This window comes from Gasterosteus aculeatus, chromosome 20 (genome assembly GCF_964276395.1).
Source record: "Gasterosteus aculeatus chromosome 20, fGasAcu3.hap1.1, whole genome shotgun sequence".
Lineage (NCBI taxonomy): Eukaryota > Metazoa > Chordata > Actinopteri > Perciformes > Gasterosteidae > Gasterosteus > Gasterosteus aculeatus.
The window spans coordinates 1612154-1629673 of NC_135707.1; the positions used below are offsets into that span (position 1 = coordinate 1612154).

The following is a 17520-nucleotide window of genomic DNA, read 5'->3' on the forward strand; positions in this document are numbered from 1 at the left end:
TCTAACCCATATGTTTATGATGACAGCGTCACGCTCCGTTGTTGATGTCCAGATGTTTGAACGTTTTCCACCGCTGGATGGCAGTGACATGCCGCCGGGTGAAGGGCTCCGCTAGCCGGCCGCGATCATCAGAACAACGGGCATCTGTGCCAAAGGTGGACCGCAGGAATCGGGTCGAACCCGTTGAAAGGTTCCGTCGTTAGCTCGCGGCAATTCCGTCCACTGCAGCGGCCGCGTTTTATAAGCATCAATTCCTTGTTAGAATGAATTGCATTTATATGTATTTGCAGCCACTGGTGATTGCGCATCTGGATTTAGCTTAGCTAGCTAGCCAACAAGCTAACATAGCAGCTCGCCGTGTTGGGACGTCGGCCGCGGTCGGAGCTAACTCAGCTAGCTGTCAGTCGGGGGCGATCGCCGGCCACTCGCCTGCAAATGTCGTAGCTGACGTTGAAGGGTCGCCGAGGATGTAAATGACCACGAGGCCAAAGAGACGGGACCTGGTGAGTATGCTAGCTGATATTACATTGCTAACGGTGTCCCGCTAACGCTAGCTAGCTTGACTAGCAGCCTTTCGGCTAGCCTTGTTGGGGCTAGCCTTGTTGTGCTAGCCCGTGCGGAGCCCCTCGTCGCCGATTCTAGTGGTTGTTTCTTGAGCCCGCGTTACTCGTCGGGTGTAACGTCACTAAAGAGCGTAAAGGCCCCGCGGGTGAACAGCGAGCTCCGCTCAGCGCTGCGTGTACCGGCGGCGGCCGTCGAACGCCTCCGCTCATCGGGCTCCGCTTCTGCACACTCGCTGATTCCGAGGCCCGGTGTCTTTTGGGGGCCCTGTTGGTTTATTCTGTTCTGCTGTGCGACGGGAACTGGACTTCATGTGCGTGTCACGAAGACTCGGGGAATCATGCGGGGAGAAGAAACGTGATGTGCAGCTGCAGGGTCCTGGGGGGGGGGGGGGGGGGGGGTCACGTGACGTTGTTTGTGGGGGCTCCGGGCTGCACGACCCTCGGGTTTTCCACGTCAGGGCTCCTCTGCTTTGTCCTGTGTCGTAACGTTCGTTGCTGCATGATTTCTGGTGAAAGTTGGTCCCACACCAAAACCTTCTCTTTCCCCCCCCCCCTTTGGCCTCCTGTTGTTGAGGCGGTGCCAGCGATGGCCTCCCCCCTCCCGCTCTCCCTGATCCTGGTGGTTCTGCTGTTGGCCGAGTCACCTGTTTGCCAGGCCGGGGACTGCAAGGGCCACAGACAGGTGCTGAGGGGCCCTCCGGGCTACGTCACAGATGGACCAGGAAACTACTCCGTCAATGGGAACTGCGAGTGGCTCATCAAAGGTATAATGAGCCCAGATGTTGTCTCCTGCACAGACCTGTAGCCACTCAACCGCCAGCTTATCGCACTAATCATTTCCCGTCTTTTTATACTTTCCAGCTCCCAGCAACAGCCTCCGCATCGTGTTAAATTTCACCTTCATGGACACCGAGTGTACCTATGATTACCTTTTTGTGTACGATGGGGACTCCTACCAGAGTCCTCTCCTCGCCAGCCTGAGTGGCAACACGCTGCCTCAACCCGTCGAAGCCAAGTCTGGCAAGGTAACGGATCAGGACGCGACAGCCTCCGCTGTCCGTTCAATTAACTCCATGACCGCTATCCAATGTTCTGGTTCCAGATGCTGCTACATCTCTTCAGCGACGCCAATTACAACCTCCTGGGCTTCAATGCGACTTACACCTTCTCCGCGTGCCCTGGCGCCTGTGGCGGCCATGGCCGCTGTGATCCCTCCACGTCCAAATGTCTTTGCCATCAGGGTTGGGGAGGACCAGGTTGTACAACCCCCCTGTGCGCCCAGGCTTGTTCTGTGAATGGCCGCTGTGACAAGGTGAGACCGTGGGACGGGGGGGGCGGGGCTTACAGGCTTTAGTTATGTCCGCCCGATGCATCAAAGCGCTGACGATCGGCCTAAAGCTCCCTTCTTGCTCCGCGTTTTGCCTCAGAAAGGAGAGCGCTGTGTGTGCAACCCGGGCTTCCTCGGGCACAGCTGCATGCTCGGTTTACACAACGACAGCGGGGCGGGGCAGTGGTGGCGCCTAAGCGAGGGACCCCCCGACGCACCGCCGAGGACGGGTTCTGCTGGCGTGTACCTGTCCAGCACCGGAGCCATGTACTTGTTTGGCGGTGAGAGTGACATATCCTTCATTTCCACTTTGAATCTCAACCTTCTACAGATGAAATGAGCTCATGTTTGATTACGACTTGTTTTCCACCAGGGTTTGACCTGAATGAAGCCCTCGGGGACTTGATCAAATATAACTTCACGTCCAGCCAATGGGAGAGCAGGTCCTATGGTCACTCTCCTGTAAGTGATGCATCATATATCGTGTTTCCATGTCGGCCTTCTGCAGTAACTTTATGCTTTGAATCATAAATCATAAATATTTTATTAAACCCCGTCAACAACATGGCTACTAATCTGCTGGAGAAACCTTATTTATTGTCAGCGGGTAGTTGGAATAAGATTATTTGTTGCATGCAAGTAAGTCTTCCAAACAATAAAAGGTAGTCCAGATTCAGGCCTAAATCTACACGTCTAACACGGAGTTGGTTTCCATCACTTGTAAAATCCAATCCAATAGCAGATGTTTTGGGCTTTAGAGACTCACTGTGTTATCAGTCCAGAAAATATCTGTAAATAAGGATTATAACACGACGATGCTCCAACTTAATGTTTCCTTTTCACTCCCTCCCTGCACGCCGGCCGTGTTGTCAGGCGGCTCGTCATTCGCACACGGCGGTCGAGTGGGCGGGTAACATGGTCGTCTTCGGAGGGGAGCTGGCGAACGGCTCCCTGGCCGGCGACGTCTGGATGTACCGGCCGCTCAGCGACGCCTGGCAGCAGCACGGCTTTTCGAACTCGGCCGGGTCCCCTAAACTGGCCAATCACGCGGCAGCAGTGGTGGACGATCACCTCTACGTGTTCGGAGGTGGGTTCCGCGCGGCGTTTTCTCTCGGCGGCCTCGCGTTTCCCCCGTTTTGCACAAATTGATCCCTTGAGAAATGCGCCGTGGTGTGTTCGTCTCTCTCAGGTCGCACTGCGGACGATATGTTCTCCTCTTCTCTGTATCGGTTCGGCCTGAACGGCTCTGGCCGGTGGGAAGTGGTTCAGCCCACCGGTGGGAAGCCCCCGGCCTCCGCCGGTCACTCCATGGTGTTCCACAGCCCATCCCGGACCCTGCTGGTCTACGGAGGCCACCGGCCGACCACTGCCAGGTACGCACAGAGAAACGCACAACCACCAGGGGCGTTTTGTACACCGTTTTCCGTTTGCTACCTGCCATTGGATCTCCGTGTGTCTGCTTCTACCAATTGCACATTTGTCTCAGGTTCAGTGTGAGAGTGAACAACACCGACGTGTTCCACGTGGACAAGCGCTTCTGGACGTCTTTCCGTTCCCGTCCCCGTTTCCCAGCGAGCGGCCCCAGAGAGCGAGCGTTCCACTCCGCCACCGTCATCGGGAACTACATGGTCGTCTACGGTGAGCGGGGGGGGGAAAGAGCGACCACGAGCCAATCAAAGGGTGGTTGAAAGAAAAGCAGAATATAAGTCCGTTACCTTTATTTATTGCTGTCATTCTGTGTATGTATCAGTCAATCGAGCCTTTTCCGGCCTTTCCCTTGCAGGGGGAAATGTACACATTCATTACCAAGAGGAGAAGTGCTACGATGAGGAGATCTTCTTTTACCACCTGGGCTGCCACCAGTGGGTGTCGGCGGGGGAGAGATGGTCACTCCGTAGGTGTCCGTACTTTAGACTCGACTCGAGAGCATCTTCAGATACGTTGACCACAAAACATTCCTTTCTTTCCAGGAGGGGACCCTGTGAGGGGGCGTTACTCGCACGTCGCCGCTGCGATGGAGGGGCGCGTGCTGCTGGTGGCCGGCGGTTACAGCGGCGTTGCCCGGGGAGACCTGGTGGCTTACAAAGTCCCGCTGTTTGTCAGCAGCGACCAAGGCGACCGGGTGAGAGACGGTGTCCTAGAGCCAGGCTGGAGGACGTGTTTCGCTGGGGGGGGTCACTAAATGATGGTGAAACTGTGCGTGTTGCCTCAACAGGACGCCGTCTGCGCCGAGGCCCTGGACGAAAGCATGTGCCTGAAGAACCCCGAGTGCAGCTGGTGTGAAGGCCGCTGCAGAGAGTACCAGCCCGCTAATCCGGTAACACTCACTCGTGCTGCTGCAGAGTACTACCCACATGGTCAGGACCAGCAGTGCAGCTCCTCACCCCCCCGCCCCGCTTGTCCCCACAGTGCGGCAGCACCGGCTGCCTGGAGCTGGCTCGCTTCCTGTCGGACTGCCAGTCTTGTCTGGTGTTCAGCAGCACTCCGGCGTCTCTGGGCTGGGCCCCCGGGGAGTTTGGCTGGTGTGTTCAGAACGAGTCCTGCCTGCCGGTGTCAGGTGAGACCCGGGGAGGGCAGAAGGAGGGCAGAAAGAAGTAGTAGAAATAGAGTGTGGGGGGTGGGGGGGACTTTTGTTGGACGTGTTTTCGCAGATGGAGCACAGTGACCTGACTGCATGGGCTGAGGTTGCTTCTCAGACCGTGATTTGACTTTGTCCGATCGCACACTTCCTCTGCTGCAGCGAGGTCACTTGGCTTTACTCTCTCCGAACACGCGTCGCACAAAAGTCGCCGATGGAGCTGGTTTCTCCGTACGCTGCGGTGTGATGAGGCTTTCTGGAGGTCACATGTGTTCCCTGTGTGCTGACCCCCTCCCTCTCGGTCTCGCAGAGCGAAGTGCGTGCCGTGTGGACCAGATCTCGGGGGCGTACGGCTGGTGGGGGGAGCGTCCCCGTTTCCTAACCTCCCTCCACTCCTGTCGCACCGAGAACTATGTCCCGGGACTGCACCTGCTCACCTTCCAGCACCCCCGCAATGACTCCCAGCCCGACAAGGTACGGAGTCCAAATCTCAAAGTGCTAACTGTGCCCCGGCTGTGGTTGTAAATGCTTACCCTCCGTCCTGCCTCCAACCTTCCTTTGGCAAGTTGAATGTACTCCTCCTCTGACTTCAGTGGTATAATAATATTATATTTCTCTCTCTTTTATTCTCACCTTGGCCTTTCGACCTCTACGGTCCGCTGCTCACGTGTCCGTCCTCGTTCCTTTCCCACCTCATAGAGAATATATTCCTCTTCCGAGTAGTTGCTCAAACTCGTGGAGCCGTTTGTAGGGAATAGTGCTTCCGTTGATGTGTTTCCACTCCCACCCACCCTCCCGGCAGGTGTCCATCCTCCGCAGCACCACCATCAGCCTGAGCCCCACCACAGAGATGGACGTAGCCCTGCAGTTCAGGGGCTTCGTGCACCCGTTGTGGGGGGCCCCTCCACCCGCCCCGGCCCCCACGGAGACCGTCTCCATGTGGGCTCGCATCCAAGGGCTCCACTTTGAGGCTCAAATGGCTTCGGGACCCAACTCGAGGCAACTGGTGAGGGAAAGTGCATGTCAAACAATCTCCCTTGTCTCCTTGCGCGTTGGACATTTTGACCGCCTTACTTGATAGGACGTGAAGTAGACGTAGGTTCTGTAATAATTGGTAACAAATTGTGATTGTGTACTTTTTTTTGTTTTAAAGTTGCTTCCCTACTTTTTTAGAATGCCAATGTAACTCCCAAAGCCTCCACCCAACCGTGGTCCACTTGCTCTTGGTATCTCATTGTCTGTGCACCTTCAACCCGTCGGGACAGGAGGCGGTGGGACGTTGGGCGGCCCCCCAGGAGAGGGCGTCGATGCTGCTGGCTCGCACTGACGGAAGCAGACTCTTCTCCAACCTGACCAGAGGCAACCATTACCTCGTTCAGGCCGAGGGCTACCTCAACAACTCCGGCTCAGGACAGACCAGTGAGATGGCCCTGATATGGAACAGGACATTGCCCGGAAAGAGTGTGAGTACTGGAGGGGGCGTCGACAAAAAAAGCGCTGCATTATTCTTTTCCCATTTTTCATCTCTGCCAGTTTTCTGCTCCATGGGTTTCTAATAAATGAAGCCGTGATTGATGTTTTCTTAATTACTTGCCCTCCCTCTAGGAGATTTCCTTCCTTTTCCTGGAGCCGTACCGCTCCGGTTCCTGCTCGGCATACACGTCCTGTCTGGCCTGTCTGTCCGACCAGTCCTGTGGGTGGTGCCCGTCTTTGTCCCGCTGCCTGCTGAGGGAAAGCCCGGAGCCCTGTCCCGAGGGAGGCAAGGCCGAGGGGCAGCGCCATCTGCTGTTGGCCCCCCAGCACTGCACCTTGTGTGAAGAGTACAGGGACTGCTCCGCCTGCACTCAGGTGCATCTCACACACACACAACGCAGCGTTTTAAGATCGTGTCACTTGGGAGTGTATTCCTCCCTCGGGCTAAGCTGAAATTTGTCCCGTAGGACCCTTTTTGCGAGTGGCAGATAAACTCCAGTAAGAAAGGCGACTACCAGTGCAGTCGACGCGGAAGGCTGGACGGATCCATACGTGACCCGGCCGGCTGTCCCAAAATCTGCAACCAGTGAGTGGAACGACTCCTTTGTCTAACGCAGGTGAATTCACACCATGCATGTCTTTAACAAGTACCTCACACTCACCTGATTGTCGCCCCCTTTGTCTTGCGTAGGAGAAAGACGTGTGGCGAGTGCCTCTCCAACTCCAGCCAGTGCGCATGGTGTGAGTCCGCCCAGGCCTGCTTCTATTTCGCTGCCTACCTCACAAAGTACCCCTATGGAGAGTGCAGGGACTGGTACGACAGGTAAACCGGCACTCTTCCTTTGTCTTCTTTTCATTTTTATACACAGGCCGCCGATGCTCTGTTGCAGTACGCTGGCATCACGTGATCAGGAATGAGAGTTTCTCTGGTTTCAGGGAATTGCAGTGATCCGCAGATCAGTAATCTAATATTCTCTTACTCTCCAGCGTGCATTCGGTTCCCCAGTGTAAGCAGTGCTCGGCTTTGAGCACCTGCACAGACTGCCTGAGGACGTTCCAGTGCGGCTGGTGCGGCGACTACAACAACCCCACAATTGGAAAGTAAGTACGGCGAGCGCACAACCAACGCAGCGGCATCACATCACATTAATACGGCCAAAGGCCTCACGGGCCAATCTGCCGATGTGTTTGATGTACGCGTAGTCACGTTTTCTACTCCTCTTTTTTTAGATGTCTGAGGGGAGACTGGGCCGGAGTGGACGACCCCTCAGCGTATAACTGCAGTGTGGCTGTGGCTGAGGCTCGCGCTGCAAAGTAAAATCTCGACTTCATACTTTTATGATTTGCTGCAGGAGGCATGTGACGAGGGCTTCTTCTATCGGCGTATTTTTAGACTTTGTCAGTATTGTGAAGGGAGCATCTCTGGAAGTTTGTAAATGTATTTGTTCTCTTCCTGCTTTTCCCAGTAAAATTACCCAAATGCAAGATTCTACAATAAATTCCCAGTTTATGTGTTTAAAGAAAACCTTGTATCACATTGTAATCAGTCACATCCATTTGACCAAAATAAACGACTGGGTTTTGCTCTCTGGAATCACTCAACCTAGAGCAGCATTGCTCCATGGAGCAGTAAGTTCAGGTGCACGTGGTATACTTCACCTCGTCCTGCTCTTCCAGCCCTGAGCCCCAGACCTCGGCCCCGCCGCGGCCCCTGGAGATGGAGCTGGAGCTGGAGCACTTGGACGACCAAGAGCGAGATGCGGTGTGGTCCTACCCCACCTGCCCTGATGTGGAGGAATGCCGGCTGGGTCTCCACAACTGTCACCCTTTCGCCACCTGCATCAACACGCCCACCTCGTACGAGTGCCACTGTGAGCGAGGCTACACGGGGGACGGCACGCTGCACTGCAACCAGACGTGAGAAGTGCTCCTCCGTCGCTTCATGCGTCCGCTCTCTTTGTCTAAAACTCTTCTTCGACATCTAATCGTCGGGGGGGGGGTTTCTTCTCGAATTGGACATTCTGACCCCACCTTGACCTTTTTTCCTTCTCCTCAGATGCTACAACGAGTGCCGCGAGGGCCAGTGTAGCGGCAGCCCGCGGTTTGAGTGTGAATGTTCCCTCGGCTGGACGTCGGACCCGGCCACCCTGGTTCTCAGCGGAGTCGAATGTGACGTCGACTGTGGCTGCAACTTCCATTCCACCTGCATCACGGCGCCGGGGATCTGTGACGAATGCCAAGGTGACCGCTTGACGCGTTTCAACAGCTTGTTCTCTCTCTCCTCCCCGATCCTTCCCGCGCTCACTCGTGGGAACGGACTCTGCTGAAGTACCTTCCCTGTCCTCAGACTGGACCGTGGGACCCCACTGCGAGCACTGCCGCCCGGGCAGCTTCGGGTCGGCCCTGGCCGGCGGCGCCGGCGGCGGCGGCTGTGTGCAATGCGAGTGCAACGGCCACGGCGACCCTGCCCGAGGTTACTGTCACAACCAGACGGGCCAGTGCTACTGCACCCACAACACCCAGGGAGCCCACTGCGAGGCCTGCCTGGCTGGGTACTACGGAGACCCCAGGTGAGGAGATGTCTCCACACAGACATGGTGAAATGGCTTTTTGCACACTCGCCCGTCCTTCCAACCTTCTCGCTCCCACAGGAACAATGGAACGTGCTACCGGCAGTGCCAGGGTCGCTCTGTGCTGCTCTCCTCCTCCTCCTCCTCCGCCGCCGTGCCCCTCTCCTCGTCGCTGGGATGGCGAAGTGGCACAGAGGGGAGAGGCGGACTTTCTCACTGCCTGTGGGTCCTTTCGGTGACGGAGAAGCTGGCGCCTTGTCCGCCCAGACAGCCGTGTCCCCCCGTGGCCCTCACCCTGCACCCAGACTCCCACACGCACTGTAAAGTGAGTGCAGACGGAGACCCGACTGGCCACCGGAGGCACCTGTGTGCTCCGCCTTGGCATCACGCGTCTTCTGTTTTCCTCAGAGCTCCTACGTCTACGTGTTTGATGGCCTCCCTCGTTTCCTGTCCAACGGAGTCGTGCATTCGGATCATAACCTGATCGGGGCGTTTTGTGGCACGACCAGGACTCAACCGATCACCGTCGAGGCCACCTCAGGTACCCGTCCGGTTATCATCCCGTAGAGGTCGTTGTGGGTGGAAATGTGCCCTGACACAGGCCCAGAACGGATACGAGCCACGTGCACCCACACGTCCTTGTGGACGCCATCAACTGCTCAGCTGATGTCGCCTCCATCGGAAGTCCTTTTACTGTCAATCATGAACACCTTGAATCAAATCCTTTTGAAGTAATTAAGTCTTATTGCTAACGAAAACCGTCAGCAGCAAAATGTCGCCCTCTGTCTTTTAACACCAGGTGTGATCTCCGTCTACTTTGAGGCCAATGTCTCCTCAACCAAACCTCAAGGCTTCAATGCGTCTTTCTGGGTGCGCCGTTGTCTCCAGAGCGCTGATGAGGGGGGCGAGGGGTCCCCCGCCTGTCCAGGTGGAGCCCTGTGCCAGGGCGGGCTCTGTCAGTGCCCTAAAGGGTACGGGGGACCCCACTGCGACCGGCCCATTTGCCCTCAGGACTGCGGAATCGCAGAAGGGAGAGGAGCTTGTAACACAGTAAGAGTTGTGACCACGTGACCATCTTCAGCGGTAACACAATGCGTTTAGGGTTCAGAGTCTCCCTGCTTTGCTTACGCACGTCTTTTTGTGGCCCCAGTCTCTGGGAGTGTGCGTGTGCTCACCCGGCTGGGCCGGCTCGGACTGCTCCGTTCAGCGCGACGCCAGCAGCCTGGTGTGGGAAACGCTGCTGGACACCCAGCTGACCGCGGTAGGGACCCGAAAGCACAGCGTCAATCCACAGTCGCACCTCCCGCTGAATCTCGGCGCTCACTGACACACGTTCTCGTACTCCGCAGAACCAGGCCCACAGGTTCCTCCACAGGATGGGACACTCGCTGGTGTCCGGACCGCAGGGCACCCTCTGGATGTATGGGGGACTCTCTCTGTCCGAGGGCATTCTGGGGAATGTTTATCGGTAAGAGCCATGAGACTTCATAGCCGGAATTACGCCGCGTGTAAGAGCACAGAAGGACATTTTGTCCCCCCCGGTTTGCTCAGATACGCCGTGTCGGAGCGCCGCTGGACCCAAATGCTGACGAGCTCCGTGGAAGAAGGCTCGACTCCCGGCCCCCGCTATCACCACGCCGCCGCCCTGCTGACCAGCCGCGAGTCCGGCTCCGGGGGCCACGGCGCCAGTCACGACTTCATGTTGGTGACGGGGGGTGTCACTCAAAACGGCGTTGCCATGGACACCTGGAGTCTCAATCTCAGCAGTTTAGTCTGGCGAGAACACAAGGTTAGACTTACTAAAAATATCTAATATCTAAACGAGTGTTTTTACCTCTGAGCGAATCGAACGTTTCCGTCTCTCCAGAGCTCCTTAGTGCCGCCGCTGGCGGGCCACACGTTGACTGTGCGCCGAGACTCGTCTGTGCTGTTGGTCGGCGGTTACTCTCCCGACAACGGCTTCAACCACCACCTGCTGGAGTTCAGCCCTCGCACCGGGAACTGGACCACCGTGTCCCACACTGGCACCCCGCCCACAGGTTTCTGATGCCTTCTCTCCTCGGTTACAGCTTACTGACTGATGCAGCACTTTTATGGGCAGAAGGCACGACTGTGTTTCAAACCAGTTCCGCCCCGCGTCCTCCAACAGGTTTATATGGCCACTCGGCCGTGTACCACGAGCAGACGGACGCCATATACGTCTTCGGAGGCTACCGCTTTCACGTGGAGACCGTGGAGCCCTCGGGCGAGCTCTACAGTCTGTACTACCCAAACCTCACCTGGTCTCTGCTGGTCCCCTCCCAGGGCAACAAGGTAAGACGGCGGCGTCCTCTGGTCGGTAGACGATCCTCCGCCTGCTGCGCACTGATCACTCATCAATCCGAACATCTCTCTGCCTTGCAGCCCGTGTCCCGTTTCTTCCACGCTGCAGCCATGATCAAGGACACCATGGTCATTGTCGGCGGGAGGACAGAAGCAGAAGACTACAGCAACTCGGTGTCTCTGTACCAGATAAACTGCAACACCTGGATACAACCAGGTGACCATTATAATGTCTAATAAGATTCAGTGGTGATCAAATCCTCCAGTTAGCAGGACCGCGTACGTAACCCTTCATCTCCATCTTCAGTCTCGGTTGTCGGGGATCCGGTGAATCGCTCGGTGTCTCTTGCCGTGACGAGCTGGCGCGACCGTCTCTACCTATCGGGAGGCTTCAACGGCGTCACGCTGGGCCGGCTCCTGACCCTGTCGGTGCCCGCTGACCCCTGCGCGCTGCTGCCCACCCCGGAGGCCTGCAACGTCACCACCGGCAGCTGCGTCTGGTGCCGAGGAAGCTGCGCCTCCTCTGATGCCGCTGAGAGGTGACGCGTTCGGCTTGAATCGGCTCTGCTCAGCCGCTTCGCGTCCAGCTGCTAATTACCGCCATTTCTCCTCCTCCCTCCTTTCCATCAGGATGGCCTGCTTCACCGGCCAGAGTTCCTGTTCGCCGACCCCCCGGCAGCCGGACCAGTGCCGCAGACTGAAGACCTGCAGCGAGTGTCTCGCCCGACACCCGAAAACATTCTCCGCTCCGTCACAGGTGACCTACGCGACCCCTCTCCGACAAGCATTCACTGCGTACCAACTGAAATCCCTTTTTCCTCACTGAATTTCCCAGCCGGCTCTACAGTGCAAGTGGTGCACAAACTGCCCAGAAGGTGCCTGCATCAGCAGCTCCGTCAGCTGCACGTCTGAACACGACTGTCGCATCAACCAGCGAGAGATCTTCCTGTCCAGCAACTGCACCGAGACCAGCTGCGAGGCCTCCGACTGCCCCAAGTGCACTGCTTCTGGGAAGTGCATGTGGACCCGCCAGTTCAAGCGCACGGGTAGGGACAGAAGTTCGTGACTTCCCCGGCGCTCTCTTTTTTTACGTTTCAGTAGATTATGATTCCTTTATCATGATGGTTACATCCAGGACATCATGGATGAATCATCAATGTTGCAGCTGAAGGTAATTCGCTCCTCTGCTGATCAACATTTAGGTCGTCCTCCGTCTCATCACGTGTGGTTTGCGTTGTGATTCCTCCCAGGTGAGACCAGGCGCATCCTGAGTGTGAACCCCACCTACGACTGGACGTGTTTCAGCTACGCACTGCTCAACGTCTCGCCCATGCAGGTGGAATCGTCTCCCCCCATGCCGTGCCCTCCGCCCTGCCACAGCCTCCAGAACTGCAGCCTGTGCCTGGGCTCGCGGGGCTCCGACGGGGGCTGGCAGCACTGCGTGTGGAGCATGGCGCTGCAGCAGGTGAGGACGCCGCCGCCGCGCTGCAGCTTCTGCCCAGTAATGCTGCTGTTTTGTCGTTTAAACCAAACCCGCTCATGCGCCGCCTCTCCCCTCCCTCTAGTGCATGAGCCCTTCTTTTGTGCCCCTGCGTTGTGAGGCGGGTCAGTGCGGCCGTCTGCTCTCCGGGGGGGACTCCTGTTCCCCCCAATGCCCCCAGCTCACCCAGTGCTCCCAGTGCATTGCCAGGCCCCAGTGTGGTTGGTGTGGCACTCAGGTGGGCAATGGGGCCGGACGCTGCCTGCAGGGAGGTCTCGATGGTGAGAAATATCTTGAATAAGTTCGATGTGTAACCGGATCCTTTTTCGTTCCACCCGAAATCAACCTAAATGTCTGCTTGTGTTTCACTCGCCCGCCCTCCCTCCCTCCCTCCCCCCTCCAGGTGTGAGTGAGGGCGTTTGCCCCCTGGTGAACAGCAGCTGGTCCTTCCTTCACTGTCCACCGGAGGACGAGTGCGCCAATGGCCATCACCACTGCAACAGCACCCAGGACTGCCACGACCAGCCGCAGGGCTACCACTGCACCTGCAAACAGGGCTACATACTCAGCAGGTGGGAGCGGGCGGCATCGTACGCACGCCGCGCTGCAGTGCGACGGGATCTGTTTTCACCAGAATCCGCCCTGTTTGTTTGTCCGCAGTGTCTCTGGCCAGTGCGAGCCGGTGTGCGCGCAGGGCTGCGTGAACGGGACGTGCGTGTCCCCGGGCGTTTGCCAGTGTCACTTTGGCTTTGTGGGGGAGAACTGCTCCGCTCAGTGCAGCTGCAACAAGCACAGCAACTGCGCCGGGGTCAGCAAACCAGATGTTTGCCTGGAGTGCCACAATAACACCGTAGTAAGTGCTTTATAGGGGCGTTAAAGCAACGTTTGCATGGCGCCGCCCCTCCCAGACTCTGATTCTTTTCCCGTTTCCAGGGCAGACACTGCGAGAAGTGCAAGCCTCTGTTTGTGGGCTCGGCCAAGGGGGGGGGCACCTGCCGTTCGTGTCGGGAGTTTTGCCGAGGAAACAGCGCTGTGTGTTTATCCGGAGATTACATTAAGAAGGCCCTCGAGAACCCGGGCCAGTACCACCTGGAGCCCAGCAGCGTGAGTCTTCATCCCCTTGGATGTAATGAGCCACACGCGGGTACACTGCCGTCGTTCTTATCCGGGGTCCGTCTGTCCCTCTGTCCCGCTCGTCAGATTCCGGGCTTGATGTCCGAGGGTCCCACAGAAGAGAACGCCGTCTGTGTGAACTGCCAAAACAACAGCGTGGGGGACAAGTGTGAGAGCTGCCTCAGCGGCTTCTTCCTGCTGCAGGGCAAGTGTGAGAAGTGAGTGACGGGTTCTTCCTCGTGACCAGCGTCACAGCGTGTCACATATTTCACTCTTTTAAAGGTTTTAAAGGCCTTTCTGAGTCCACACATGAAAGGCCGTTCTGATACGAGACATCAACACGCACGCTTACTGCCTGTTGCTAACCGTCTCGCATAGTTCTGAGATGTTCCCTCTGAGGGTTGTGGATCTGATCCTTGTCCTTGCAGATGTCAGTGTAATGGCCATGCGGACACGTGCAACGAACACGATGGGACAGGATGTCCCTGCCAGAACAACACAGAGACGTCCTCCTGCCTCAGCAGCCCCCAGAGTGACCGCAAAGACTGCTACAGGCAGCAGGTAAGATGTTCTGTCCCATGTAGGTGGCTATCGTATCATGTAATAAATGCACGTGAAACCCATTGTTAATCAGTCCTGTCTGGAGGACTTAACAATTAAAATGTCCCGAGTGTTTTAGCATTTTGTTAAGAACTTAAGTGCAGAATTATCTAAATGGATTCAAGTGAATAAATAAATGGAAACGGGTCTGGTGATGGAGACACATACGTGCACATTTACCCTGTCCTGAATAAACTGCATGTGAGGTGTGTGTAGTTTTCTACACGCAGGAGATCATTGATCCATCTAATCCGTTTTCTTCCAGTGCGCCAAGTGCAAAGACTCGTTCAACGGCACGCCGGTGAACGGGCGCCAGTGCTACCGGCAGTTCAACGTGGACACGGAGTGCTGCTTCGACCCCACGTCGCAGGCCAACTGCTTCCACGACCCCGCCATCCGCAACCTGCCCCGCGGCCGCACCGTGTTTTTCTCGGCGCAGCCAAAGTTCACCAACGTGGACATTCGGGTCACCATCGACGTGACCTTCGGCGAGGTGGAGGTGTACGTGTCCAACTCCCACGACATCTTCATCGTGGACGTGGACCGACACAGCGGGGTGCACGCCATCCGGATCGAGGAGGAGGCGGTGACTCGTGGCGGGGCGGCGGCGGCGGCGGCCGGCGGAGAGAAGGAGTCCCCTCCGTCCCCCATAAAGGTGTGGGCCAACGCCTCGTCCGGCCTCGGGGGTCCCGTGCTCTCCCACACCCCCCTGCAGCTGCAAGGCAAAGTGCCGGGGGCAGAGCGGGAGATCACGTGGGAGCGGGCGGAGGGGCTCATCACTTACATCACCGTGTGGAAGCCGCAGACGGTGCTGATCGTCCGGGGTGTCCGCGACCGCGTGGTCATCACCTTCCCCCACGAGGTGCACTCCCTCAAGTCCAGCCGCTTCTACATCGCTCTGAGGGGCGTGGGAACCGACCAGCGGCAGGGGGAATCCCAGGGCCTGCTGTTTCTGCGACAAGATCAAGCCCACATCGACCTTTTCGTCTTCTTCTCGGTTTTCTTCTCCTGCTTCTTCCTCTTCCTGTCCGTCTGCGTCCTCCTGTGGAAGGTCAAGCAGTTCCTGGACTTCCGTCGGGAGCAGCGTCGCCACATCCAGGAGATGACCAAGATGGCGTCGCGGCCCTTCGCCAAGCTCACCATATACTTCGAGCCAGAGGAGCCTCAGCTCATCTACCTGCCGTCGGCTGGTGGGGGGGTGGGCGGCGGCGGCGGCGGCGGCGGCGGCACTGTGTCGCTGGCTCACGCACGCACAAACAAGTTGGGAGGGGTGGTGGTGGGCCAGAGGGGCCGGGCAGCAGCCGTCTCCTACAAACATGACTCCGGGCCCACAGCTCACCACCACCACCACCACCACCTCACCCTGGGTGGAGGGGGCACCGGTGGCCAGCACCTGCCCCTGCACTACTTGAACACCCACCACTACCCCAGCGCCACTTCTGGCCCCCCGGCGTCCCACCATCACCACCCGTCCACGTACAGCGGCTACCAGCACTTCTGCCGCTCCGACCCCTTCCTCTCTCAGCTCATGGGCTTCTCCTACTCCACCTTCAAGGTGGGGCCCATCACGCTGGAGCCCACCGACGACGGCATGGCGGGCGTGGCCACCGTCCTCTTCCAGCTGCCGGGGGGCGTCTTGGCTCCGAATCGTGCCTGTCTGGGTTCCGCACTCGTCACTCTGCGTCAGAACCTGCAAGAATACTGCGGCCACGGCAACGGAGGAGGCGGGCACCCAGGGGCCGGGCGCAAGGGGCTGCTGGGGCATCAGCACCTCACCACTATGGCGATGTAGAAGCGGCGTTATTATTTAAGGGGACGGAGACAAAGGCGATGGGATGAATCCGTAAAGTGTTCGACATGTGACGAATGAGAAAGAGTTCTGAACAGAGATGTAAATACACTGTGTAATGAATTAAGTGTCTTTTATTGTATTGCTGTACTGGATTTCAGCGCTTCACGCGACCAAGCCGGCTGACTCTGGGACGCAGCTCGGCCGCCCCGTCTCCTCGCAGGAGGACGCGGCGCAGGTTCTTCTCACAGACCAACGCCGGCGCTCTGGGGAACCCGAGATGTGCTTTTAAAGTGACAATCACTCCGGCAAATGAGAACAAAAGCTTCTTAAACCGGTTCCGCACAGCGTGCACGAATCTGACTGCCAGCTTAGCGCCGTTAAAGAAGTCCGAGTTGCTTGTGAGATGTTTTTCATATCCGAGTGAGTCTGTAGCTGCAACTGTTTATGTTGAACAGACTCCCGAGTTGTTTTTTGCATATTAATTCACTGCTCTGTTTGTTATTTGTGCTTCTGCCTTCACTTCTTGCCTTGTGTGTGTGAGTCGACCGGCTTGCATTTAATGACGGTAACACGTACGCCGTATGGTTCTTGTAAAGAAATGAAGGATCGTGTTTTCATTGTTGCTTCCACACACTAAAAAGGTTTGTAAGACAAATGAACTCGTGCATCCAAATGAAGATGTGTCCTTTTTAAAGCATTTCATCACATTTTGTTGGTTTGAAATGTATTTTGGTGTTTGGCTACTTTTGCTGGACTGCTTTTTTCAGGCAACTTGTCTGCTTAGATTGTATTATCCAATCCTGGCTATGATTTGATTTAGAAAACAATTGGATGTGGTTAAAAAAAAGATCCAGTATGGGAAATACTGAGATTACAATGTTGATGGAACGAGTTCTCCTGGAGAGATTTTTATTGTGTTTGTACTTTGTGTTTTTTATTTGCGATGCGACTGATTTACTGGTTCAGTGTTTGTTGACACTTGTTTTCCTTTTTGCACTGCGTGGAGGCAGCGAGCCCCGTTTCTCTCGTGAAGCACGGCGGGGAGGACGCGCGGCGTCGTGGATGAAGTCCGCGTGAACAGAATCATGGTAGCACGAGTATTTTATCATGAACTCAATACTCACGGCGTATACAAGTACACTAAAGCTCAAATAATACAGCCCCTATTTATAACCCTTCACAAAAAGCATTAATGCGTTGTTTTCGTTGTCTCGTATCTTTGTTTTTGTTTTTTAACACATTTTTGTACATAACTTTAGTTGTTTTCTTGTTTTCAAAGAAGGGAACTGTGTTGTACGGAAGTTGGCATTAAGATTCTGTCCTGAGTTGACTGAATAAAGTCTGTGGAAAATGACAGTTTGTTTTGTACAGAGGAGGAAATCTGTTCCTCTAAATGTTTTGTTGATTTCAAAAGGACAGTTATGACTTGAGATTGAGGAAATAAATGAGATGTCAATAAATAGAATGCTGCGGCTCTGCAAACCATTGTTTTAGATGAATTGACATTTCCATCATCATTTATTATCTTGTATTAATACTGACCTAAAATCTACCCTTTGTTATTTGAGTAAGTCAAGAACTTCATTTTCACTGTAAGCCGGCACCAACCTGCATCTCCGTGGTGCTCATTTCAAACTCAATAATTAGGAATCTGACTGGTTTATAGATCTTTAAATGTAAAGATGTATGTCACTGAGGATCA

The 17520-nt window shown here is 56.0% G+C and overlaps 1 protein-coding gene across 2 annotated transcripts; it reads left to right on the plus strand.

Moving 5' to 3' along the window:
- The first annotated feature begins 69 nt into the window (after nucleotides 1–69).
- On the plus strand, nucleotides 70–17300 carry megf8 (multiple EGF-like-domains 8). 2 transcript variants are annotated; one of them, XM_078094372.1, is made up of 44 exons: nucleotides 70–503; nucleotides 1138–1327; nucleotides 1425–1588; nucleotides 1666–1875; nucleotides 1991–2171; nucleotides 2264–2352; nucleotides 2764–2977; nucleotides 3080–3263; nucleotides 3377–3528; nucleotides 3674–3784; nucleotides 3861–4012; nucleotides 4106–4207; nucleotides 4300–4447; nucleotides 4779–4942; nucleotides 5271–5474; nucleotides 5734–5931; nucleotides 6074–6316; nucleotides 6409–6527; nucleotides 6633–6764; nucleotides 6929–7042; nucleotides 7172–7255; nucleotides 7619–7858; nucleotides 7998–8182; nucleotides 8289–8511; nucleotides 8593–8836; nucleotides 8920–9052; nucleotides 9311–9561; nucleotides 9662–9772; nucleotides 9861–9979; nucleotides 10063–10300; nucleotides 10379–10550; nucleotides 10661–10824; nucleotides 10915–11050; nucleotides 11141–11372; nucleotides 11464–11590; nucleotides 11669–11879; nucleotides 12084–12298; nucleotides 12399–12594; nucleotides 12717–12885; nucleotides 12974–13166; nucleotides 13247–13417; nucleotides 13514–13644; nucleotides 13855–13987; nucleotides 14292–17300. In XM_078094372.1, the coding sequence occupies exons 1-44, from the start codon at nucleotides 474–476 to the stop codon at nucleotides 15816–15818; spliced, it is 8706 nt and encodes a 2901-aa protein (XP_077950498.1). In that variant the 5' UTR covers nucleotides 70–473; the 3' UTR covers nucleotides 15819–17300. The 2 variants fall into 2 exon arrangements, with proteins under 2 accessions (XP_077950498.1, XP_077950497.1); XM_078094371.1 differs by having other exon boundaries at nucleotides 10661–11050.
- Nucleotides 17301–17520: the final 220 nt, after the last annotated feature.